The following is a 27,469-nucleotide window of genomic DNA, read 5'->3' as shown; positions in this document are numbered from 1 at the left end:
AATAATTGTTTTTAATTTAATAATAAACAGATATCCTATTTTGTCCAGTCTGCAGCTATTAACTACCTGGCAAAATGTACTCGCCATGGATGAGCGTATTTGTGAAGCCCTGACTGAAGATACCTAAATTAAAACTCTCTCTCTCGCAATTCAACTAAATATCCTGCTAGCCTAATGCTTATTCATCTATGATTCGTAGGATCTTCCTCATTGCCTTCTTATAGGTGGATGATATGAATGATAAATGCCACTCATAAGGGATATCCTCACTTGCAATTGCTTTGTGAATGTCATCGTCAGGGCCTGTAATTTATGACCACCATATTTCAACATCTCAGCTACCACTCTGCCAGGGTCAGCCACCTTTCCATTCTTTGAGACTAACAGTCTGCATCATCATCATCTCTACTGTCACTTCAAGTAGGTGGAATATCAAGGAGATATTAATGTGAGGAGAAAGTATCATTTCTCCTGCCATTAACCTCTCATCTCCTTCATATCCTCATATAACAAACCTTCATAATCTCTATTAAAATATTGAAGAGAAATCACACAAATATTCAGGTAGCACAATTATCTCCTGAGATGTTCTATTTCACTACAGCCCCCACCCCCCACTTTACACTTAACTGCCATTCTCTTTTACTTGTCTCTTAATAGTTGATTTCAAAAGGCTTTATTGCTAAGCAATCTATCAAATGCCCTCTTATTTTCCCTCTATCTTCTTGTTCACATGCTGATTCATCTGATATTTTTCAATTTTTACCTTTTCTTCCAAGGGCCTCTTTTAGCAATAGCGTATACTTTTAAATGATCATACAACTCAGATGTGAATCCCTTTCTGCTTAAATGCAATTTCTGTTCAAGATGTCATCTATATAAATCCCATATATTGATACAATTGTCTTATAATAGTCCTATTTTGTATCTAGTAACATTAATAACTATCAAAATGTGAGCTTTTGGGCTCCAAATGTAATATGAAACATTACAAATGTTTCATATTACATTTGTTTCATACTCGGCTCCATAAAACACACACACATCTTGCACTACTGCCATTCTTTCTTGCCTGGCTATAGCTAAATCAGGTTTTTTCAACCTCTAATTGGTTGATTCCATGTGAACTTATATTTTTGTATCGATAATAGCCATTTAGCATCTGATGCTTATTATTTGCACACACTTGAATCAACCTGCATAGTATCATCAACTTGATCCTTCCCATGAAGTTCCACCACACAATGATTATCACATTTTATCCAACTCAACCGTCAAGAGTTTCCAACTGCTAATAATGCCTTGGGTCCACTTTCTGATTCAACTGTTCCTCTTAGATCTTCAAAATACTCTTCCTTTTCAACACATCTTTACATAGAGCATAAGTTCAAATAACTAAACATTCCAATCCACGTATGTGAAGAAATTATTTTTATAAACCTTTCATTTACTTCATTCCAAATTTTCACTTGATTCTTCCATCAGTTTATGAGGACAGACTTCATCTTTAGCCTTTCTGCTTTTATTCACTCCACTAAATGTGTAAATATGTAGTAGAGTGTACCCAATATTTCATAATCTTTACCATTCTTCTGTTTGTTGAGACACTATATATATATATATTTTTTTTTTTTTTTTTTTGCTATTTCTTGAATTACTTCATTAAATTTAATATTTAGGTCTTGTACATTCCATGTCCTACAAAGACTTTTTTCCCCATTTCTTGCAAAGTTATCACTAAGAAGATCCATCAGTATTCCCTCTTTTCTGAGATTCATAGCAATGTTTTACTTGACTCAGAGATGATCCACTGCAGAATCCCTTTGGACTAGGGTTTGATTTCAGAGTTCCCTTCTCTTAGATATACTGCTAACCAAGGCAAGAGTCATATCTACTCTATCCAGAAATTAAGCTAGAAAAGAATAATCCATAGCCCTTAAATTCTTCTGACTTCCCACACTGTTAGTGTGGGAAGTCAGAAGAAATAAGTTGATCAACAGATGACAGGAAGGAGTTTGCCACAAAGTGAAAGAAGAGGGTCAGACTCAGCACAACCTCACAATATCTGGTACTCTCTCTCCATTCACATAATAAGGAACCTGCCCTCTAGGGGTTATCACCCCAAAGAGCAGGATTACATTATATTCAAGCATAAAAATATCTGTTTAAAAGAATACAGTTCTTGCTGATTCAACTGTTTCTCTTGATCTTCAAAACATTCTTCAGAAAACAGATATTTTCAAACAGAAACAGTACTTTATGATGTGGAACAGCATAAAGTACAATATTACAGAATAAAGATTTTCTACATATGATTAAATAAAAGAATTTTAATGTCTTTACATGAAAAGACAGTAAAATGTACACATTAAACTACTCAACAGAATAATGTCACACTGCAAACCTGCTTGACATTCTGGACCTCACGTATAAAACCTCTATCTTTCACTAATGGAGCTATCTTGGAAATCTCCTCCAACCTAGTGATCCATTCTTCACCAATTTTCTGGAAGAAAAAAAAAAATGTGAAAACAATTTAGTGTTCAATGTGAAGGATGACTCAAGTTTTCAAATTGTCTTTATACTGCATTTTCAATTTGTATACTAAATAAAACATACAGTTCATTATGACTGAACAAAATCATGTATATAAATTATTAGTTTTAGCACAAAAGTGATTTTTTTTTATTGTCTGAGGTTTAGAATGAGTGGAAAGAAATCTAATTTGAAAATTTCTACTTCTATGAGTTTAAACTTCAGAATCAATTGAGGAACCATTTATAATGAAGCCAGTCAGCATTCATGAGAGTGATGATGTTACTAGCCAAATATAGTGTTATTGTTTACAGCATTTTGGCTTCTTTTTTTTTTTTGGTATATAGGTATTTCAGACTGCTCAGCAATAGCTCATATTCAAATCATGTGTGATATAGAACTTTTGTAAAATAGATTTTGTGAAAAAGGTCTACTCTTTACTTTTGCAGAGTAGCACTTCCATTTCTAATATGAGGCTAGTTTGAAACACAGAGGGTGCCATCAATATCAACATCTATTCTCAGCTTCTGATAAATGGAAACAAGAACTGAAGATGAAACTTCTCTCTCACCAGAGCCCACGTTTGCCACTATCTGATTTCATCACTTGTTCTGAATAATAGTTCACTTCCTCTGAGAATGGTGCTTCACTAATGTTGAGGAAGTCAAGATTCTGTGTTGAAATTTTCACTTAAAAGAGAAGGCATGAACAAGAACAGAAATGTTTGCAAACCAAGGGCACAAAACATAATGGCAATATTATCAAATTTTAATTTCATAGTTAAAATAAAAATGTCACTCTGTAAAACATCAATTTGCTTTCTTATGTAACAACAATAATAATTATTATTATTAATAAGATTAAAATCAGTAATGACAAATCTCATTCTCTTGGCTCTTCTTTCACTAACATTAAGTCCTATCCAGAGCTTGATGACAGTATACCCTATTCCTTTTATTAATTTCACAAACCTTGTAGAGCCCAAATGATTAAAGCTCAAGATCTCTTCCATAACCAATGTATTAAATGCTGATCTCCTTACCATTCTCAAGTGTGTTGAAAATAATTTAGTAAATTTCAATGCTGCCAAAAAAAATCCTGCTCCTCTTGGAAGAAAGTTCTTAATTTACTGCCTACTTTTAATACTGTTCTGATCTTCAGTCAAGATCAATTAAATAATTAAACACTTCTAACATATGTTTCAGAACTTGTATAGTGAAACAGAGAAATAATTTGCAGAAATTAGGAGGCTTTTCATGGAGTGAAACATGAGATCTATTTCTAAACAATAAGATCAACAACAACTTACTGTTGTTCAATTTTTAGAAACATTTGTCCTCATTCATTATGAAAAAAAAGCAGGGGGAATGCTGATTCACTGAAAACTGAGAAAGTGATTGGCATGGATCAACTGCAGACCAAACATTATTAAATGATGTAAGCTAATGTATGTAAACTAATGTAACCTAAATGCTATGATAATAATAAATTTAGTTTAATCCTTTATCCAAGTGTAAGCAAACAAAGTTTACACCTGAAGTATCTTCAGGACTGAGGCAACTCGTGGTAAAGGTGGACCAAGCTCTCATCACTCCTTGTGCTTTGCATTATGGAAGATACTGAGACAAGGAGTGATGAGAGCTTGGTCCACCTTTACCACGAGTTGCCTCAGCCCTGAAGATACTTCAGGTGCAAACTTTGTTTGCTTACACTTGGATAAAGGATTAAACTAAATTTATTATAGTCTAACGAAGTGGGAAAAAACTTCCAACATCTTTCCCTAAATCCAGCGTAATTTAATAATAAGGTGACACACCTTTTGGCAACTCGTATAGGTAAATATGACTCCTCCATTGCTTCTGCCTTAGTATTGCCACTTCTGGGTCTGGCTCCTACTGACGAGACCTCAATAAAGGTCGAAACCAGTCTGGGTAGTGGCCCTTCCCTTAATGCATAGCATTATACGTGTCTGCAAGGAGATGTGCTTTGCATTATGGGTGATACTGAGACAAGGAGTGATGAGTGCTTAATCCACCTTTACCACAAGTTGCCTCAGTCCTGAAGATACTTCAGGTGCAAACTTTGTTTGCTTACACTTGGATAAAGGATTAAACTAAATTTATTATAGTCTAACCAAGTGGGAAAAAACTTCCAAAACGCTAAGATAACTATTATTACTATGTTTTACCGGCTACATAAGTTAATTGAAAGGGAGATAGTAAATCCCATTTTATTTTATAAAAACCTTTCAATTAACTTATGTAGCCGGTAAAACATAGTAATAACAATATACAAGTACACCATTTTGGCAATTCGATACTAGAGGTATGTAAGTTCGGTTCACTTAAAACCTTGATATTTCAGGTCTACCTACTCACTGATGAGACCTCAAAAAAAAGGTTGAAACCGGTCTGGGTTTCAACCTTTGGGTCTGGGTAGTGACCTTTTCTCATAATGTAAAACAGTATACATATCTTAGGAGCTGTGTTTTACATTATGAGAGAATATTAAGGTTAGTGACGGAGCTTGCTCCACCTTTGCATGGAGTTGCCCTGGTGTTGTACTACCAAAGGGATTACTTACTCTTGGGCCTGCCGATAGTTTTTTCGGCATGAAACTCTAGGACTTCAATGGATTTCGATCCGAGTTTTGTACCCGGCTATAAAATAAAACGGGATTTACCATCTCCCTTTCAATAATGCTATGATAACCTTAGTGAAAATATTAAAATCAAGTTTATCAGATTTTTGGAGCTTAATGATGTGCCAAATACAGAGTGTTCGGGATAAATTTGACAGTTTCGTAAGGAAAAAGAAAATCTTCTTTGTATCTATTAAATTTAATGAATTGACAAAAAAACATTACAGGCAGAGTTAATTACAATACTATCAACAAGATTTACTCAAAATAACCACCATTAGCATCGATCACAGCTTCAATTCTGCTTCGGAACCTCGAACAAGCTGATGCTACAGTCTCCCTGGGAAGGGCCGCAAAAACTGTTTTAATTTTATCCATTAACTGGGCTTTTGTATTACTGGAAGTGCGATTGGTGTCTTTTTCAACTGCGCCCCATACAAAATAATCCATGGGGTTAAGGTCTGGGGAGTTTGGAGGCCAAACATTTGGACTGGTGAAGTCGTAGAAATTTTCAGACAACCATTTTTGACTTTTCCCAGAGGTGTGGCAAGGGGCCGAATCCTGCTGCCATACATACGGCCTACCATTGGCTACCCTTGTTATCCAGGGCTTGACTACAGTTAGCAACTCCACGAACAAAGCCCGAATTCCAATGCCAGGGTTCTTCAACACCTGTTCCTGCAGATTTGCGAGGAATTCTGCTGTACGAACGCAATCAGATCGTCTGCTAGGGATCTTTCTTCTTGCTACATCCTCGTAGTCACCATTGCAAGTCTCTAGTTCATGCCTGATTGTTTTTACTGTATTCAGGGAGCATTGGGCAGCAGTCGTAATATCCTTATTTTGATGGCGGGCACGAATCATCATGATACAAGTTATTCTCTTCCATGATTCAGGTGGGTTCCAGCTATCCATCCTTTCTGACATCTTGTATATGAATGAAGGGTCCAAACTTTTAAATGAAGAGAAGTGTGTGTTAATACATGTAACTTACGGAAAAATATAATTAATTATAAATATGTCAAATTTATCCCGAACACCCTGTACATATGCAATATCTCCAACACTGTAGCTAATTTATACAAATAAAAATATTTCTTATAAAAATCAAGTGGATATAATATATTATATAATATATATTATAATTTTTGCATCACCTAAGTGAAGCTTTTTGGTTCTTTATTTTAGTAAATATAAATATTTCTGTTATAAAAAAAATGCTATTTTTTTTTTATTTTAAAAAGTCGAAATATGCATTCTTGCACACATAATTCATTATTACTAATAAAATAATTTAGCTAACTTTTGAATAAACTGACATACTTACACTAGCTATAGCATCAGCAAGAGAAGGATTACATAACACTAACCAACGGCGAGGTGTAATGCCATTTGTTTTGTTTTGAAATTTCTCTGGAGTCATCTCATAGAAATCTCTAAAACTAAAAAAAAAGGATTTCAATATTATTTTTATTTCACTAATATTTATTTAAGAGAAACAGATTCTAACACATGGCAAATGTTCAGAAACTGAACTATTACATCAAGTAAAATCAATTGGTCATGGAATAGTGAAAGGAACCATTAACCATAAAGATTAGTAACTAAAATTTCAAAGGGACAGGCATAGTAAATAAAATAAAGATCACCATGACTACTAATGGACATAACCAAGTGTTGGATCCTACTTCTTCTCAATCTATACTTTGGATCCGACATGATTACTATTACGATGTTCTTAACTAATTTGATAAGTTGTAAGTTGATTTCTAATTCAAATATAAAGAAAATTTATATTTAAAGACTGCCACTTTATATTTGAATTAGTTCAAAAATTGAAGAAAAACCAACTCTCAACTACCTTTCCTATATATGTTGTTATTATATATATACTGGCTGAGTATATTTAACTTACTCAATTTACCCGCTTTGGTTCGAATATTTTATGAATGGTGCAGTAAAAGAGATTCAGGCAAAATACAACTTTTGATTAACAAAAACAAACATTTAATTTTAGAATCACAAATTATACATTTAAGATTAAATCACTAATTAAGTTATTATAAACACTTCAGCCTTTATGATAATACTGTCATACAAACTCAGACAATGGTAAATTTGTTATCTCTAATACAGTCTTCTCACAGTTCCTTAAGTTCCAAATAAAATAAAATCGCAGTAACACCTCTTTACAAGCATACACTTTTAAATTTACACTTCAGCTAATCTTCGCAATAGTTACTGTTAACATAAGGAAATTCTAGGATGAAACACACTCTCATCTCTGCATAGGAATATTAATGGTTGGAATAATCTTACCGATAATCTTCTTTCTTCATCAACTTACACACAAACACTTTTTATAACCGTAAACACTTTTAACAATAAACAGCACTCATTAAAATAAATCTTCTAAGCATTAACTGAATTAATTCACGGTCACAATACACATAATCAGACGTTCTTGCATGAAGCACTACTGATCACTCATGAATTTAAAGTAACACAATAATTCCTTAACTTTAGATTTTATATGCACAGTTGTTCATTCCTCTGGCATTCAATTAACTCTTTAGGCACTATAATTCTAAACACAGCTAACAGTAAACTTCAACTTTACAGCCTCTACTATTCTCTCGTTACTCCGTGCTATGCTTAAAGATTCCGTGTGTCCTTGAAAGGTCAGCCCTGAAATTAAATCTCAACTCTAGTATCGCTATTCATTCAGTAACCACTCAGCTGTCTTCCGTAGCTATAATCGTTATTCTACAACTTATTAGCTAACCGCTTCTCGACTACTGGACTTTTAATTAGCTACTTGAGTGACTTGCCGACTCGTCACACTCTGATTCCCGAATGCTGAATTAGAATGTCCTCTGATTCCAACTGAATGCTAATCCTCTCTCTCTCTAATTTATATTTTCAGTGTTCTTCCTTTTTATATCCATTCTTCCCGCCTAAATTGTTCTCGTGCTCTCTTTAACTCAACTTTCAGCTTTTCTCCCTCACGTACTATTCCAAACTCGTGCTCACTCACTTACATACGTCTCCGTGACAACCAAACAAAATATAATAAAATTGAGCTATTGCATAACGTTAAGCTTCTACAAATAGGAATAAATAGAGAATATTTACATTTCAATTAATGCGCAGTTAAATTATCAAATACAAGTTCTTATATTAATATAGTAATAAATAAAATAAGCTTAATAATATTTAATACAGTCTTTTCATTATTAATACATATATCTTTGATTAAATAATTAAATATTAGACAAAATTAAAGGTACTTATATGAATATTAAATTGTAAAATAAGTTGTTTACATTAAATAATATTTACAAGTCTAACCTTTGTGATGGAAGATCATGTTGGATTCTGAAGCAAATAATAATTACTTAAATCTCTATATATTCAGAATCCAACACAAGCCTCCATTCAGAAAATTATCAATATTATTCCTACACCAGACTAAATCAGATGTAAAAAGTTACCATACTCTGCTTTAAAGGAACATCAGGACAAATAGCGAGGGCCTTTCACAAGTATAATCTATGCACCATTTTGTAAAATGTCTTTTATACCATCCAGCAAGGATAAATTATCACCTCTCTCCTTGCCTGCTGTATCATTTTCATGTCAACTTGGTTATTTTGAACAGACAGGCTGTTCAGTGATCAGAATCCAAGAATATCAGGACTACATCAAATTTCTAAAATCTAAGTCTGGCCTTGCTTCTTATGCCACTGACACTAGGCAAGGTTCGTTGGAGTCAACGCAAGATTCTGTCTCTCAAAATCTATTTAAATTTTATCATATGTTCCTTGTAACTTATGAAACTTTATAGCACCATCTGAATCTCAACCATCTTGACTGCATGCTTATTTCAAAGTTTTAAGAAGTAAATCACGATTATTAAAATAAATAAATAAATTATGAAACCCTGTATCTGAATTTAAGGGTCAAAGCTGCATAACTGAGAGGAGACCTCCACATAGCCTTTAAAGGAATGCGGAGAACCGACCAGGGCTTCTGACCTAATGTCCAATCCTCACCTTCTCGTGGTGCACCCTGTTGGGTATCTACTTTGATACTGAACGAACGAGGATCGGCTGGCAATTTGGGATTTAGCCGACCAAATTGTATTCTTATTGGTTAAACCAAAATAAAAAATGATGGTACAACATGACAAAATTTCATGCCGGCTGGGGCGTCGCCCGGTTAAACAAGGCCCCCGTTGTTTTCGCCAGGGAACCAGGGCGAACAGCGAAAAGTCAGCTACTGGAACAAATCTGAAAACAAACCCCAACTCAACATCACCAGAGTTAAAGATCGGTACTATCAACGTAAGAAGCCTGAATGGCAAAGAAATGGAGCTAGCTGAGGAATTAGATTAGTACCAGATCGACATAATAGGGGTGACTGAAACAAAAAAGACCAAAACTGGTGAGATCTTTCTGAGCAATAAATACAAAATGTTATATTCAGGCAATAACAATCAAGGAAAAGAAGGAGTAGCCATAGTATTCAACACAAAATACGAGGCTAATCTTCTTGAATGGCAGTCAGTCTCAAGTAGAGTAATGTGGGCAAATATGAGAATGGGGAACTGGACAATGAGACTTATTTGTGCCTATGGTCCCACAGAAGGTTCTACTAAGGTAGAATGGAGGAATTTTTTGAGGCTTTAGAAAAAGCAACTGACACAATGAAAAAGGAAAAGTTGGTCCTTGTTGGGGATCTAAATAGTAGAGTAGGAAATGATTGTGAGACATACAAAAATATTTTGGGAAAATTTGGAGAAAAGAGCAAAGCTAATAATAATGGCAAATATCTGTTGGATTTCTGCTCAGGACATGGACTGGTTATTACTAACACCATGTTCCAACATAAAAATGTGCACAAATTCACATGGAGAGAAGAGGCAAGGAATAAGAAAAGTCTCATTGACTATGTTATTGTTGATAGTGATGTTTTCTACCTGGTGCAGGACACCAGAGTGTACAGAGGATTTGAAATTGGAAGTGATCACTATTTAGTCTTGAGCAGGATAAAATTGAATTTCATATTGAAAAGAATAACATGTAAGAAAGTTTTAAAGCGAATAAAAGTTGAGCAGCTCTCAGATGTAAACTGTAGACTAAAATACAGAAATATTATTGAAATGAAAATGAAAGAGTTTGAGAACAGGAATCAAACCTTGGAGATTCAGTGGCAAACTCTGAAGGAAACATTGATTGATTCTGCCAGAGAGGCATGTGGTGAGGTTGTGTGCAAAGATAAAAAAATCAGAACTCCCTGGTGGACACAGGAAGTTAAAGAGGCAGTGAAGGAAAAGAAGAAAGCATATCAAAAGTTTCTGGCAAATAAGTCAGCTTTTACTCTTACAGAATACAGAGACAAATGTAAGAAAGCTAAACAGTATGTAAAACTAGCTAAACAAAAGTCATGGGAGGACTTTGGCAAGAATATAGAAAATAAATATCAAGAAGGTGGCAAAATATTCTGGAGGTTGTTGAAGAAGCTTAGGAATGGAGGAAAGAGTGCTGTAAAAGGAATTAGAGATGATAAAGGTGAAATGAAAACAGGAGAAAAAGATATCCTTGAAGTATGGAGTAATTACTTTGAAAAACTGCTAAATGAAACAAGCAGTGATGACAGCACAGTGATAAAAAACACTGACCAGGCATGCGGTCAGGAATACATATCCATACTTGAAGTAGAAAAAGCCATCAAAGGCTTGAAATGTGGAAAGGCAGCAGGAGTAGATGATATTCGACCAGAAATGCTGAAGTATGGTGGTATAAGAGTCTTACAGTGGCTGCACTGCATAGTTCAGAAAGCCTGGACAGAGGGACGAATTCCCGATGATTGGAGTAGAGCTCTCATAGTACCCATATATAAAAAGGGAAATAAAACTGAATGTGAGAATTACAGAGGTATTTCCCTACTGAGTGTTCCTGGCAAGATCTATGCAAGTATACTTGAGAAACGGTTGAGAAGAATTGTGGAAGAAAAGCTTGGTGAAGAACAAGCTGGATTCAGGCCAAATAGAGGCTGTCAGGATCAGATCTTCACTTTACGACAAATAGTCGAGAAAGCATGGGAATATAACAAAGATCTGTATTTAAGTTTTGTCGATTTGGAAAAGGCATATGACAAGGTGCCAAGAGAGAAGCTATTCAATACGCTGCAGTTATATGGTGTCAATGGGGCATTATATCAAGCAATACTTAGTCTTTATTTGAGTTGTGAGTCAGCAGTTAGAATTGAAGGAAGTACAGGAAGATGGTTTAATGTTAAATCTGGTGTGAGACAAGGATGTACATTATACCCTCTGTTATTCATTATCTATATGGATCACATTATGAAGGAATGTGGTATTAAACCTGATATCAAAATTGGAGATGTTAATGTCAGCTCTTTGCTATATGCGGATGATGTTATACTTCTAAATAAATCCGCTATAAGTCTGCAAGATTCTCTGACTAAATTGAATAGCTGTTGTAATAGATATGGTATGAAGGTCAGCAATAAAAAGACAAAGACGATGAAAATAGGCAGAATCGTTGAAAATGTCAACTGTGTTGTGAATGGAGAACCTGTGAAACAAGTAAAACATTTCAGCTACTTAGGCACAATTTTTACTGAAGATGGTAAACTAAATATAGAAATAAACAACAGAATCAGCAAAGCTGGTATCGTGGGAAGTCAACTGAATAAATTCATATGGAATAAGAAAGAAATTAGTCGGAACACTAAATTAGCTGTATACAAGACTGTGTTCAAACCAATTTTAACTCATGGATCTGAGAGCTGCGTCAGAAGTAAAACACTTGACCAAAGACTAGAGACCGCAGATATGAGAGTCCTGAGAAAGATTAGAGGCGTGAACAGATGGCATCAATGGCAATATCATATTAAAAATGAGGATATTAGGAAAGAACTTGACATTGTCAGCATCCAGGAATGCATTAGCAGAGCTAATCTCAGATGGTATGGTCACTTAAATAGAATGGGAGAGGAAAGATTAGCAAAACAAGTGTTCTCTGCCAGGTTGGCAGGAAAACGACCCAGAGGAAGACCAAGATATAGGTGGATTGATACGGTACAAAGTGCCTTAGACGATAGAAATATAAGATCTGATAATGTTGGAGTCTTGACAAGTAAGAGACTGATTTGGAGGAAAATTGTAGATAGGAAGTTAGTAATGATGTAATTTTTTCATGTAGTACTGTCATATCCTGTACACCCCTTGAGGGTACATGGCAGGAATTTGATGATGATGATGATGTATCTGAATTATAAAAAGTAACCATTGTTTCCACTGAACTCTAATAATATATTATCTGGTTTAGTTAGCTTGTGATAGTCACAGGTAAACACATGCTATCTTAAAACACATCTGTTTTGAATGTTGTCAACACCAATCTTTCCCAGATGATGTCCTTGTAAAAAAAAAAGGAAGAAATATATAGAAGCTAACAAATTCTATGATTTTTACATGTGTTAACCATTATTAACTAAATAATATATTAACCATAAAAATAAAAAAAGATGGAAAATTATGTATAAACAAATTGAAAAATTATTAAAAAAAGAAAAGAAAAAAATTTGAATAAACACATTATTTAGTTAATAAAACGGTTTTATTGCAAATCCTGAGTCTCATACATGGACTGATGGGTTTATGCCAGGGATGAAAAACTGAAAAAAAAAAAATAATAATAATAATAATTCAAGTTTTGATTCAAGGATTTGAAAAATATTGATTTCAGTTTGTTTTATCGCATTTTCCAATTCCAGCTTGTATCAATTTCAGCTTATACATATCAGTTTTGATTCCAGTTTTTCAGATATGTTTATTTATTCATTTATCTATATGTTATTTGATACCCATTATGAATTGATTCTGAATTCTCACTTGAAATAAAATAGCTGCTATTAAATATGTTTATCAAAATCCAACCAGACAGAACTCTTTCCTAAGACAGGTATTATATCTTCAAAGTTTCTTTGCTTTCTGTTTCAGTAAACTCTTTCACATTTCACCAATAGCTCAAAATTAGCCTCATTGCTGCAGTGGTACTGGTTAAAGTGGCAGACTTTGGATGGTGTGGTCCCAAGTTCAAAACCTGAACAGGGTTTAGGAGAGAGATGATTACTAGATTACATTTATTAGATGATTAGCTGCAGATTTTGGCAATGGAGAGCCCTGAATTTCGTCTTAAGTTTTCATTGGACTAATCAAGCATAAAAACAAGCTTTAGCAATGGCTCAAATAAGCTCACTGAAAGCAGTTTTCTTTAGTGGTCATGATATGATAATCTTACTTCAAAAATGTTACATCATGAGCATTATTTGATATACCTATTCGCATAGCAATGTTTTTGTACATCTCCAGAAGATTCCCAGTAATTTCCTTTATAATTTTCCTCTCATTCTTGAGAAATGCATATTAATGATGTGTAATTATATTTTCTTTAATTTTTTGATCTCACACACACACACACACACTTGACCCTTGAACAATGCAGAGGTTAGGGGTGCTGATTCCCCCCCCCCCACACACACACAGTCAAAAATCTGTGTATAACTTTTGACTTCCCGAAAACAACTACTAAGCCTACCGTCAACTGTTTATGTTACACATAACATACAGTCGATTAACACACGTTATACATTATATTCTAATGTATAACATGTATTATATGCTATATTCTTACAATAAAGTAAGCTAGAGAAAAGAAAATGTTATTAAGAAAATCATAAGGAAGAGAACATACAGTACTGTACTGTATTTATCAATACCATAAGTTTATGTAATCTGTCTGTCAGTACCTAGATCAATATTGTCTTATATGATACAAAACATTGTAGATGTTATACATATCACTAACACCAGACATCAAAAATGAAAAGATAATGTGAAAAAGAAATTCAGAATTATTTAGAGGTATAATGATTCATGCACTGATAATGAACAAGCAGCAATATAATTGCTTTATGGTAGCCCAATGTAATCGATATGATTGATTCATGATAGCCTAGCCCAGTGATTTTTAACCGTGGGGGGGGGGACCTAGGGGGTCGCAGAAAATTTATAGAATGTTTCTAGTTTTTAAAATTTTGAAATCTCTTAAAATAATTATTTTTTGCTCTTTATTTTACTTTGTTTCATGTATCGTTTTATATTAGTAAGCTGCAGTTTAATGCAGTAGTTTCTTTTGTGGTGCCACAAGTCGACTTTTCGCTGCTGGCAACACTGCAAGTCATGACATCTGCCTTCTGGATGTGTGATGGAAGTGATTCACTGAAGTTTTAAACAATACTAGTATGAATGCATAGAACTTAACGTTGTAAGTGCTACTTGAGTGCAATTACTTTTCGAAACTTTCAGTACTGTAATACTGATTTGTTATTTCTTAAAATTTACCCCCTTATAAAATGAGCAAATAAAGAACATTATTTGATTTCCTAAATATAAATACACTTGATAATTCAAAAAGAACACTTGAAAGTAGTGATAGCGATAATTCCACATATGACGTAAACTCATGTCGAACAGAAAATAATAGCATTGAGTAACACAATTGAAGCAAGAATAGACAAATTAGTAGAGCGTGTTCAACAACAGAGGTCTCATTAAAATACATTTAAGTAAAGTTGATTTCTGTTTTCTGATTTTTTTGTCATTATAATCAGTAAGTAAAACCACTATTTAAAAAAAAGTTTATTATTATTATGTTGCTAAACTAGGGGGGTCCTAGTTTGTAGCAACATATCTGCAAAAATATTTTAGGATACTTAGGGGACCCTTGACTACTAAAAGATTAAGAACCATTGGCCTAGACTATACACTAATGCAGTGGTTCTCAACCTTTTATGCTTCATATACCCCCTGGAAATGTGTATGTAACTTGTATAGATAGATAAAACTATAGTTATAGTATAACAATGGGAATAAAAGCTAATTTATTTTATTTATTTTTTTTAATCAGTTTAAATTCAGATTTGAGTTCATTTATTTATTTTTTTGATTCTGGTCCAAATTTCAATTTAGGTTCTTCCAAAAAAACATCAGGTCAAGGTTTGTAAGTCCAAGAAAAATATCAATTTTATTGATATGAATTTGATTCAGTTTCCCATTCCTGATTTATGCATATGAAAATTATTCACTGTGCAAAGCAATCTCTACACTTGACATTCTAACAAGCCATGACATCAGAGAAACCCGAAGGCAATTCAAGTCTAAAATTCATCTAAATTCTTTATCCATCCCACAAGGTACCCCACTTATTGTATGAATGCGTAGTATGGGTAGGAGGGAGCATTTATGCAGCAAATTTTAGGCTAAACTACCATCAGATTTCTCCTTCTCACCCTGTCAAAAGCTCTCTGACTTTTTAGAAATAATATAGACAGTGAAAAATCAATTCTATAAGTGAATTTGAAGGTTTCAAACTGGCAAGAAAAATAAATTAGCAGCATCAAACCAGACCAAAAGAATAATAATGGGCATAATTTCATTATAATACTCTGTTTAATAAGTGAAGTTAACAAAAATCATAATCTGAATGAAAACATGGCTCCAAAGCATTATATATCAAGATCATTTTTCCAGACTACAAAATAACAATAAGGATGCCACCACTCTATTATCAAGAAACAAGACTGGGAGAATTATATGTGTAACATATTCAGAAATTGTCCATTTCATAAAAATCATATTCTGAATTTTTAAACAACATGAATGGAGAGAGGGAGGGGGTGCAATGTGGTTTTTTAAAAAATATATTGTGTACATTTTGAAACAATCTTCTTCAGAGAGAGCATAATGTAGGGAGGAACACTTATTTTGAGAACACAAGGTTCCTCCCAAATCTGGGTGAAATTTTATTTACTCAAATGAATATCAATTTATTTTTATTTTTGAGTGAAGCACTAAATATTAAATTTAAAAACTTGCTAGCTGACCAGCCTTATTAATGCACTATGAACTAACAAGTATGACTCCTATCTACAAAAGAAGTATAACCTTTTTATGTGGGTGGGAATTACATAAAAAATAAAAAGAAATATTTTATTATTTTTTTATAACAGAGACAGGAAAATATGTCATACAGTTTCTTGAAGAACTGAAACATAAGTAGGCATAATGTAAAGAAATAACAGAAAAATTTGTTCATTTCATATAATTTATCTGTTATTTTACGTTACTTTATGTAACTTTACATCCTATGTTACCAACACCACTTCTGCATCTGATTTCCCCATCCTCATCCTTGTATCCAATTATTTCAGTGTTCTAAAAAAAATGTTTAAATGGCAAAGAATAAAATATCAACTGAAAGACTAAAGAAGCTTTTATCGATTAAAGATTCAAATATGGCAAATTCAAAAATAAAAAGGAAAATGATTATACCAGTCAAGTGATCAAAAAACACGGATCAAAATAAAAAATACTCACACAAAGTGAAATGAAAAAAATACAACTGGAACAGATAAAGCTTTTACATATAAATGGGAAGAAAATTTTATATATATGTGTGTGTGTATTCATGAGCACTGACTCAGTTACTTGGATACATTTAGAAAGATATTTAATGACTAAAAAACTGAAAATTAATTAAAAGCTTTAATGATAAAAAACACAACTAGTTTCGGCTTTTTACATCCTTCATCAGGTATCTTTTTAGGAAGAGGAAACAATAATAAAAACTGAAGATTCTAAAAAACTGAGAAGCACAGATAAATTGCAGTACATAATTGAAATAAAAAAACGTGTATTAACATTCAAGTTGTTTTATTTTATGCGCCATTGTTTGTTGTATGTGTGGTAGCAGACTCTCGAGAATGCCAGTACTGAATAACAGCAGTATGGCTATCAGGGATGTTATAGCTTAAATTGTTGTTTAAATGTTCAGGATTAAGGACGATCCCCCTGGATTCCACTTTCTTTCTTTCAAATTCATCATGGCAGCAGAAAATGTTTTCAGATCTATCCCAGGAAATTGAGTGACCTTGAAAATCATCATGAGGATTGCCAGAGAAGATAATATGGTTGGATAAGGCACTGGCATGTGATCTTTTATAGGAGATGTCTCTTTTATGTTCCTCCATACAAAGTTCAATAGACTTATTAGTTTTACTATAATAAGGAACATTACAGTCAACACCATAGTTTATATCCTGTCAGGTGTCTTCTCCCTCCAGGAGATTGACTACCATGTGTCTCCGCCATGTCCTATTATAGAAGACTGGACCTATCTCATATGAGAGATAGGTCCAGTCTTCTATAATAGTTTATATACGCCAGGATATTTCAGATTATGATGCTTAAGATGGCTTATAAGAGATTGGATTTTTGGAAGTGTAGTGAATAACGTCCTGATGTTGTACTTCTTAAAGACTTTAGCCAATTTTTGGGAGAACGAACTGATATACTGTATGGGATTGAGATGCTACCCTTAAAATTGGTAGTTTCTGTATTGCGGTGCCTAGGAGGATCTATAAGAAATTTCTTAATGTTTTTTTTACAATATCCATTTTGTTCAAAAACATTCTTATCATTAAAGCTTTTAATTAATTTTCGGTTTTTTAGTCATTAAATATCTTTCTAAATATATATATACTAGGGGGGAGCCTCACTAGATATAACTATCAAGAGAAAAGTAAATTATAGAAAAGCTTATTCCCCTGCATGCATAGATCTCCATGGTGTCAAAAGACTTGGTTATGGAAAGTTTTAACTACCATTACACCTAAATTACTTTGCTTTAAATTCTATATTTCATACTTGAATCTTCTTAAACCTGATCAGTTCAATGCTAGATGAGCATCTCCCTCAATTGTCTCCATTTCATTTCCTGTTTGTTTTCTTATCCATTGCACTTCAGCAATTATTACAATTTCTTCTTACCATCTCTTCTTTGGTCTTCCCATTTGCCTACTGGCATCCATGAGTCTCCATTCTGTTATGAAAATAGGCCATCTTGAGATCTTATGATGTATCCAGCCCCTGTCTACTTTGAATGCATGATGTATCTGATAATATCTCATATACCTGTTCCTGATTTTATCAAATAAAAAAATAAATCAGCTAATGGCTTTTATTCCCTTATAGGGAGTAGGCGAGGCCTTTATACCTTATCTAGCTTTTGGAGACTGAGTGGACAGTTTAGTCTCCACCAATAGCCAATCAGAGATAGCTGGCCCATGTCTATCACTAATTATAGGCAGCCACTGATGAAGAGACCAGCAAACAAGTGTTGCCATCTCTTGGTGCCTAACCCTAACAGGATATGTTACTGTCTGAAGTAATGTGGGTACTACGGTCGATTTTCTTGAGTTTACGGGACAAAAAACCTGAGTTTCCGGGAGAAAAAGCCCGCTTTCCCATGTCAGAGATCGACTAACTTGGGAACCGGTTGAAGATAGGCTTAGAAAAAGTTCCTCCAGTCGGCGACTAGATTTGAACCTAAGTCTAACTTCGAACGACCAGGTGCAGAGGATGCAAGTACCACTTCCACTGAGCTACACAGGCCCTGATTTTATCAATGGAAAGTTATGTCCCTAAGCATCACACTAAGCATATTCCTTTCTATTCTTCTCTAGTTAACTTTCAATTTGTGAACCATCTTTAAATTCTAGGAATCAATTATTTTATTATTGCTGATGGATGATTATGCAACAGAAGAATGTGCTGAATCTACTGAGGAGGGAAGGGATAAAGCCATTCTATTAGATAATCATCTCAAAAAATGGACATCATAAAAACTTTGCTAATACAGTTCATGTTGTTTGCTCAAACTAGAACTTGAAAACATTCAATGTAGACTGCATAAAAATATCCATACACTCCTTCATAGCAGCAGAGTAGTAGTGGATATGGCTATATACACCACAACCATGGCTTATATAATGAAAGGAAGCACAGGGTCTTGCAATCTTCATAGACATACATAACAGTAAAATGAGCAGTACTAAAGAATTCAGCTGCTTTCAATGTGGCACCTTCATAGGATGCCACCTTTATAACAATTCAGTTTGGGAAATTTCTGCCCTGCTGCAGCTGTCCTGATCAATTGTAAGTGAGAATATTATGAAGTGAATGCCCAGGAGCAACAAAAGCATAATTGCAACCTGGTAGGCCACATGAAAACAGAACAGACTGCTGAGCAAGTACTAGGCACAAAAAAACTCATTTGTCCTTGGATGAAAACACTTTATACAGAGCTATGAAATGTCTTTGCATGCAATGCCAGCACCACAACTATTCACTGGGATCTTAAGTACATGAATTTCCATGGCCTCACACAAGTCAAAAATCAGCAACAGCAATGCCAAGCACAGGTGAAGTGGTGTAATGGACCCTGGAGCAGTGGAAATATATTCTTGAATGATGAATCATGCTTCACCATCTGATAGTCCAATTGACAAGTCTGAGTCTATTTAGCCCAAATATGTTGTGCCATCACATTCTAAGGGTTGTTTTTCATGGTTTAGGCAGAATACCCTTCAATAGTTCTAGTGACAGAGTTTTAATGCCTGCAGCCTATGCCATTCTGGACAATTCTGTGCTTCCAAACTTATGGCAACAGTTCGGTGAAGGCCTTTCCTGTATCAACATGACAATGCCCCCCATCCACAAAAAAGGGAAGCCCACGGTCTTGCAATCTTTAGACAAACATTAACAGTAAAATGGGCAGTACTGAAGAGCTCAGTGGCTTTCAATGTGGCACCTTCATAGGATGCCACCTATTGCAAGCTAGGCTGAATTGCCTGATGTCTGGATATTTTTGATATGTCTATGTGTCTTTATGTTTCAGTTTTTGTTTTTCAGTATACCACAAGAGGCATTAAAGACTTGTGTTAAATTTTCAGTGATAGCTGAAGAGTGGAGCACACTGCCCCAACGTTCAAAAAGTTTTTGAGCAGCCAATTACTGCAAACATTAGATGAAGCTACTTCCCCATCCCATTTAATGTGGAGAGCCATCTTTCAGAGCCATCATCATGGCAACATATTTCCTGTACAGGCACTGTGCTGCATAGATTAATCAAAAGAAATTCATTTTTGTTCAACAAATTAATGACGTACAATTTCAGAGAATGGATTTTAATGTCATTTGCTTATAAATGCCATTTGCTACAATGAAATTTTCAAATCTCTCATAGTTCATAATAGTAAAATAAAAGCAATTTTATTGCTAAGTTTCAACAAAGATTTTCCATTAGTTCATAATAGCACATTAATAAACTATCACTATGTTCACAATGCAAGTTGGCTGTATATAAGAACAATTCAAATTATTTAAGTTGAAAATAATAAAATCAGATTTAAATCAGGAAGGAAACCCCTCTTTGAAATGAGAAATGCCATATTGGAAAAAGATATATGAAATACAAATTGTATTATATGCCATCTATTTGAATTCTGAATACTTACATATCATTCTTAATAATCTCTGAATGAATCTTAGCAACTCCATTTATTGCATGGGAACCAACAATGGCAAGATGAGCCATATTAATTGATTTTTCACCTTCCTCTTCAACTAATGACATTCTTCTCATTCTGTCTATATCACCTGGCCATCTTTCTGTTACTTTCTAATAAGAAAGAAAATAGCACTAAATGTACAAACTTTCATTCACTAAATCATAATTTAATCACTCATCATAATTTAATATAATAAAGATGGTTAAACACATTTTTCTTCATTAAATATATCTGAGATCTAAAAATCAAAAAAAAAAATTTCTAAAACATAAGGTGAACTGGCACTAATAGTTGGAAAGACATATGCATATTCCCAGAAAATCAACAAAAAAAAGCTAAAGAATAAAATGTGTGAACTGGCAATAAATTGTACAGCTAATTCATTACACAAAGCAGCAGCTGTAGTAACACATACGTCAAATGGAAACATCAACACCCAAGCTTAAATTCCCCTCTATGATGCATAAGAAGGAAATTTTAGCTGAAGGTGAATTTTAGTCACTCATACAGAAGAAAAATAGGATTTAGATTACCCCTCCTGTCCTAATTCTAAATAATTAATTCATAACTAATGCACATATAAAGATGATATATACCAGAAATAATCGCTGTCATCACATATGATGGTGGTGACACTGTTTGTTAACCAATCAACCAAAGAAGCATGACTAGCACATGTACATAATGACAGTGCTACAATTGACTGCAGCAAATGTCTGTCAGTGACATCTTTTCATCAATACATGCTATGATTAAATTTCAGGTGAAGGGAGAGAACAATTTGGCTTCATATGTCTCTGGGTGACTTTGTAGTGTAGACAAAATGTCTAAATGAGTGTCAGCAATGTCAGAAGGTGGATGAAATAATTTAAAGAACAAAAGGCAGACGCTGCCAATCAGATTTCAATCATTCTAGTCAACTGTAAACTGCCCAAGAGCACAACATACAGAAACTCAATACAATCATTGAAGAAGACTGGTATATTAAGGAGATTACAATTCACCTTAACATTAGATACCATGCTTTTGCAGGACAATTATCTCAGGTTATCACAAAGGCTGTTGTGTTCCCAGCTTGCTAACAGGAAATACAAAAAACCAAGCAAACATGCATGCACGAATGTCTTGTTGCAGTGGTTTTAATATATGCTAAGAACAATTATTTCTTGATGAATAACACAGTCACTAATAATGCATGATGTGTCATGGAATGACACATCAACTGTTCAAATAAGCATAAGGCCAGAATTAATTAATTTGTATGGGGCTGCCCCATCCTTTGGGGTGAGGGAGTGGGAGAGTTGAGCCCTCCTAATGAAGAATTAAGTATATGTATCTTATGACTGTAAGTCTGTGTGAGACTTACAGTCATAAGTCCTGTTCTGAGGGATGACAAACCCAGGTTTCTGGATGAAAAATCCCTCTACCTCTGTATGAGACTGACCAACTCACCTTTAGTCGAAAGAGATTAGAACATTACCCTGAACTGGATAGGTCAAATCCCTTTTAAGATGCAGAGGGTTAGATATAGTAGTTGATTTTCAACCAAAAAAGACACACTATCAATGAATCTTGTTACATTCAGATGCTCAAGAAATTGAAACATGCAATTTGCAGAATCATGCTTTTAGAATGTCTCCAATGCATTATTTCATATTATACATAAAACAGATGAAAAGCATAACTATGAATTACTCCTACCGTCCCTACATTCCATACTTGAACCATTCCTCCTTCAGACTTCCATTTATTTGGTTAAAAAAAAAAAAAAAAAAACTACCTATACATGAAATTATGACAGTCCTACTGCAGTGGAAGTAGGATTTTTAAGCTCTTCCAATGTTGGCCAAAATGTATGGATTATTTGAGATTTTGCTGAAAGCAAACATATCAATGCTGCCTACTGACATACAGATTATCTTATTTGGTATACAATAGTACTTTACAATATAAACAACACTCGAAAAGCAATTTTGTAGTAAGACAGAGTACTCAATAAGAATGTTGCAGAATTAATTCAAATTGCAATTGAAAGTCCTAAAAAGGGGGTGCTTAAGGGGTCAAAGCTGTATAACTGAGAGGAGACCTCCACATAGCCGTTAAAGGAATGTGGAGAGCCGACCAGGGTTTCTGACCTAATGTCCAATCCTCACCTTCTCGTGGTGCACCCTGTTGGGTATCTACCTGGATACTGAATGAATGAGGATGGGCTGGCAATTTGGGATTTAGCAGACCAAATTGTATTCTTATTGGCTTAAACCAATATACAAAATGATGGTACAACATGACAAAATTTCATACCAGCTGGAGTGTCACCCGGTTAAACAAAGTCCCCATTGTTTTCGCCAGGGAACCAGGGCAAACAGCAAAAAGTCAGCTACTTGAACAAATCTGAAAGCACACCCCCAACTAAACATCACCAGAGGTAAAGATCGGTACTATCAACATAAGAAGCCTGAATGGCAAAGAAATCGAGCTAGCTGGGGAATAAGGTAAGTACCAGAGCGACATAATAGGGGTGACTGAAACAAAAAATACAAAAACTGGTGAGATCTTTCTAAGCAATAAATACAACATATTATACTCAGGAAATGACAATCAAGGAAAAGAAGGAGTAGCCATAGTACTCAATACAAAATACGAGAGGCTAATCTTCTTGAATGACAGGCAGTCTCAAGTAGAGTGATGTGGGCAAATATCAGAATGGGGAATTGGACAATGAGACTTATTTGTGCCTATGGTCCCATAGAAGGTTCTACTAAGGTAGAAGTGGAGAAATTTTTTGATGCTTTAGAAAAAAGCAACAGACACAATGAATAAAGGAAAAGTTGGTCCTTGTTGGGGATCTAAATAGCAGAGTGGAAAATGATTGTCAGACATACAAAAATATTTTGAGAAAATTTGGAGAAAAGAGCAAAGCTAATAATAATGGCAAATACCTGTTGGATTTCTGCTCAGGACATGGACTGGTTATTAAACACCATGTTCCAACATAAAAATATGCACAAATTCACATGGAGAGAAGAGGCTAGGAATAAGAAAAGTCTCATTGGCTATGTTATTGTTGATAGTGATTTTTTCTCCCTGGTGCAGGACACCAGAGTGTACAGAGGATTTGAAATTGGAAGTGATCACTATTTAGTCTTGAGCAGGATAAAATTGAAGTTCGTATTGAAAAGAATAACATGTAAGAAGGTTTTAAAGCAAATAAAAGTTGAGCAGCTCTCAGATGTGAACTGTAGACTAAAATACACAAAGATTATTGAAGAAAAAATGAAAGAGTTTGAGAACAGGAATCAAACCTTGGAGATTCAGTGGCAAGCCTTGAAGAAAACCCTGATTGATTCAGCCAGAGAGGCATGTGGTGAGGTTGTCTGCAAGGATAGAAAAATCAGAACTACATGGTGGACACAGGAAGTTAAAGAGGCAGTGAAGGAAAAGAAGAAAGCATATCAAAAGTTCCTGTCAAATAAGTCAGCTTGTGCTCTTTGAGAATATAGAGACAAATGCAAGAATGCTAAACACTGTGTAAAACTAGCTAAACAAAAGTCATGGGAAGACTTTGGCAAGAATATAGAAAATAAATATCAAGAAGGTGGCTATGAGAGCTCTACTCCAATCATCGGGAATTCGTCCCTCTGTCCGGGATTTCTGGAGGTTGTTGAAGAAGCTTAGAAATGGAGGAAAGAGTGCTGTAAAAAGAGTTAGAGATGATAAAGGTGACATGAAAATGGGAGAAAAAGATATCCTTCAAGTATGGAGTAATTACCTTGAAAAACTGCTAAATGAAACAAGCAGTGATGACAGCACAGTGATAAAAAAACACTGACCAGGCATGCAGTCAGGAATACATATCCATACTTGAAGTAGAAAAAGCCATCAAAGGCTTGAAATGTGGAAAGGCAGCAGGAGTAGATATGATATTCGACCAGAAATGCTGAAGTATGGTGGTATAAGAGTCTTACGGTGGCTGCACTGCATAGTTCAGAAATCCCGGACAGAGGGACGAATTCCCGATGATTGGAGTAGAGCTCTCATAGTAACCATATATAAAAAGGGAAATAAAACTGAATGTGAGAATTACAGAGGTATTTCCCTACTGAGTGTTCCTGGCAAGATCTATGCAAGTATACTTGAGAAAGAATTGTGGAAGAAAAGCTTGGTGAAGAACAAGCTGGATTCAGGCCAAATAGAGGCTGTCAGGATCAGATCTTCACTTTACGACAAATAGTCGAGAAAGCATGGGAATATAACAAAGATCTGTATTTAAGTTTTGTCGATTTGGAAAAGGCATATGACAAGGTGCCAAGAGAGAAGCTATTCAATACGCTACAGTTATATGGTGTCAATGGGACATTATATCAAGCAATACTTAGTCTTTATTTGAGTTATAAGTCAGCAGTTAGAATTGAAGGAAGAACAGGAAGATGGTTTAATGTTGAATCTGGTGTGAGACAAGGATGTACATTATCCTCTCTGTTATTCATTATCTATATGGATCACATTATGAAGGAAAGTGGTATTAAATATGATATCAAAATTGGAGATGTTAATGTCAGCTCTTTGCTTTATGCGGATGATGTTATACTTCTAAATAAATCCACTACAAGTCTGCAAGATTCTCTGACTAAATTGAATAGCTGTTGTAATAGATATGGTATGAAAGTCAGCAATAAAAAGACAAAGACAACGAAAATAGGCAGAGTCATTGAAAATGTCAACTGTGTTATGAATGGAGAACCTGTGGAACAAGTAAAATATTTCACCTACTTAGGCACGATTTTTAGTGAAGATGGTAAATTAAATTTAGAAATAGGCAACAGAATCAGCAAAGCTGGTATGGTGGGAAATCAATTGAATAAATTCATATGGAATAAGAGAGAAATTAGTCGGAACACTAAATTAGCTGTATACAAGACAGTGTTCAAAACAGTTTTAACTTATGGATCTGAGAGCTGGGTCAGAAGTAAAACACTTGATCAAAGACTAGAGACTGCAGATATATGAGAGTGCTGAGAAAGATTATAGGGATGAACAGATGGTATCAGTGGCAATATCATATTAAAAACGAGGATATTAGGAAAGAACTTGACATTGTCAGCATCCAGAAATGCATTAGCAGAGCTAATCTCAGGTGGTATGGTCACTTAAACAGAATGGGCGAAGAAAGATTAGCAAAACAATTGTTCTCTGCCAGGTTGGCAGGAAAACGACCCAGAGGAAGACCAAGATATAGATGGATTGATATGGTACAAAGTGCCTTAGATGATAGAAATATAAGATCTGGTAATGTTGGAGTTTTGACAAGTAACAGACTGATTTGGAGGAAAATTGTAGATAGGAAGTTAGTAATGATGTAATTTTTTTCATGTAGTACTATCATATCCTGTACACCCTTTGAGGGTACATGGCAGGAATTTGATGATGATGATGAGATCTGAAAAAGGTATATGAAAAGGTGGCAAGAGGAAAGCATTTTGGTATAACTGTGACATTATATTGAGCAAAACAGTCACTATATAAACTGTTAGAATTGAAGGAGGTACAGGAAGGATGGTTTGATGTTAATCAGGTGTGCACATGCTGCATATTGCACAGAATAATCAGAGCCACATTCAGGGTTTGGGGAGAAGGTCCTGTTCGAGTTTGCATTATGGGATACTAAGGCACTTGATGTGAAGTCATTAGTCTATATACAAGTAGCCCAGTCATGAAGTTACCTCACATGCAAACTTTGTTTGCTTACATGTGGATAAAAGATGAAACCAAGAATAAAATTCTTGGCATCTTTAATTTATAGTATAACCAAGCGAAAAAAACTTTCACTATCTGTAATTTACAGTCAGACTTGTCTACAATCTGGAAGGATGGATCTATCTCCAAGGGAAAAAAGTTGAGGATTTTGGATGCAGCTGCTTTTCCAACGGTGACTTATGGATGAAAGACTTGGAACCTAAAGAAGTCCGATAGGAAAAGGATAGCTGCTTCTGAGATGTAGTGTTACAGAAGGCTGTTGAGGATATCATATACTGAAAGGCAGACAAATGAATGGGTGCTAGGAAGGATCAATAGCACTTTAAGGCATCTTAGGATACTGACAGAAGAAAGTTCAAATACTTTTGACACATTGAAAGGATGGCAAGAGGACTTCTCAGAACAGTAAGAGAAGGTAAAGTTCTGGGGAAAAAAAAGAGGAAGGGGTAGACCATCAATGAGATGGATAGATAGTGTGTCTGAAGTGACTGATCTTCAGAGAGTTGAAGCCTCCAGAAAAGCATACAACTAGACCACATAGCAAGGACTGGTGTGGGACATCACTGAGCAACTGAGTGACTATACGGCATCCATTGATGTCCAATGACCAGGATGAAATTATCTTCACAGTAATTCATTATCTATATGGAACATATTATAAAAGAAAGTAGTATTAAATCTGATATCAAAATTGGCAATGTTAATCTTCGCTCTTTACTTTATGGAGATGTTATTATACTTCTGAATAAATCCAGCACATAAGTCTGCAAGATTTCCTGAGTAAACTGAATAATTGTTGCAATAAATTTGGTATGAAAATCAGCAATAAAAAAATAGACAGAAATAGGTAAAAATAAACATTGAAAACATCAACATCAGCAATAAAAAAATAGACAGAAATAGGTAAAAATAAACATTGAAAACATCAACTGTATCGTGATGGTGAACCTATAGAACAAGTAAAACATTTCAGCTATTTAGGCACAATTTTTAGTGAGGATGGTAAATTAAATATGGAAATAGACAACAGAATTAG

General features: G+C 34.6%; 1 protein-coding gene across 1 annotated transcript in view; it reads right to left on the bottom strand.

Annotated features, from left to right (window-relative positions):
* Positions 1–27,469, bottom strand: part of LOC150101616 (glycogen phosphorylase-like) — a 253,929-nt gene that overhangs the window by 44,130 nt on the left and 182,330 nt on the right. The window contains exons 10-12 of the mRNA XM_090399990.1: positions 20,626–20,789; positions 6,503–6,617; positions 2,405–2,506 (exon numbers count right to left, since the gene is read on the bottom strand). Coding sequence (XP_090256116.1) covers positions 2,405–2,506; positions 6,503–6,617; positions 20,626–20,789 — 381 coding nt within the window. The remainder of the gene's footprint in view (positions 1–2,404; positions 2,507–6,502; positions 6,618–20,625; positions 20,790–27,469) is intronic.

The sequence above is a fragment of the Typopeltis vanoorti genome, chromosome 11 (genome assembly GCF_054136105.1).
Source record: "Typopeltis vanoorti isolate ZY-2024b chromosome 11, IOZ_Tvanoo_1.0, whole genome shotgun sequence".
In the NCBI taxonomy this organism is placed as follows: domain Eukaryota; kingdom Metazoa; phylum Arthropoda; class Arachnida; order Uropygi; family Thelyphonidae; genus Typopeltis; species Typopeltis vanoorti.
The sequence above is the reverse complement of the archived record's forward strand: the minus strand, read 5'-3'. Positions and strand labels throughout refer to the sequence as shown.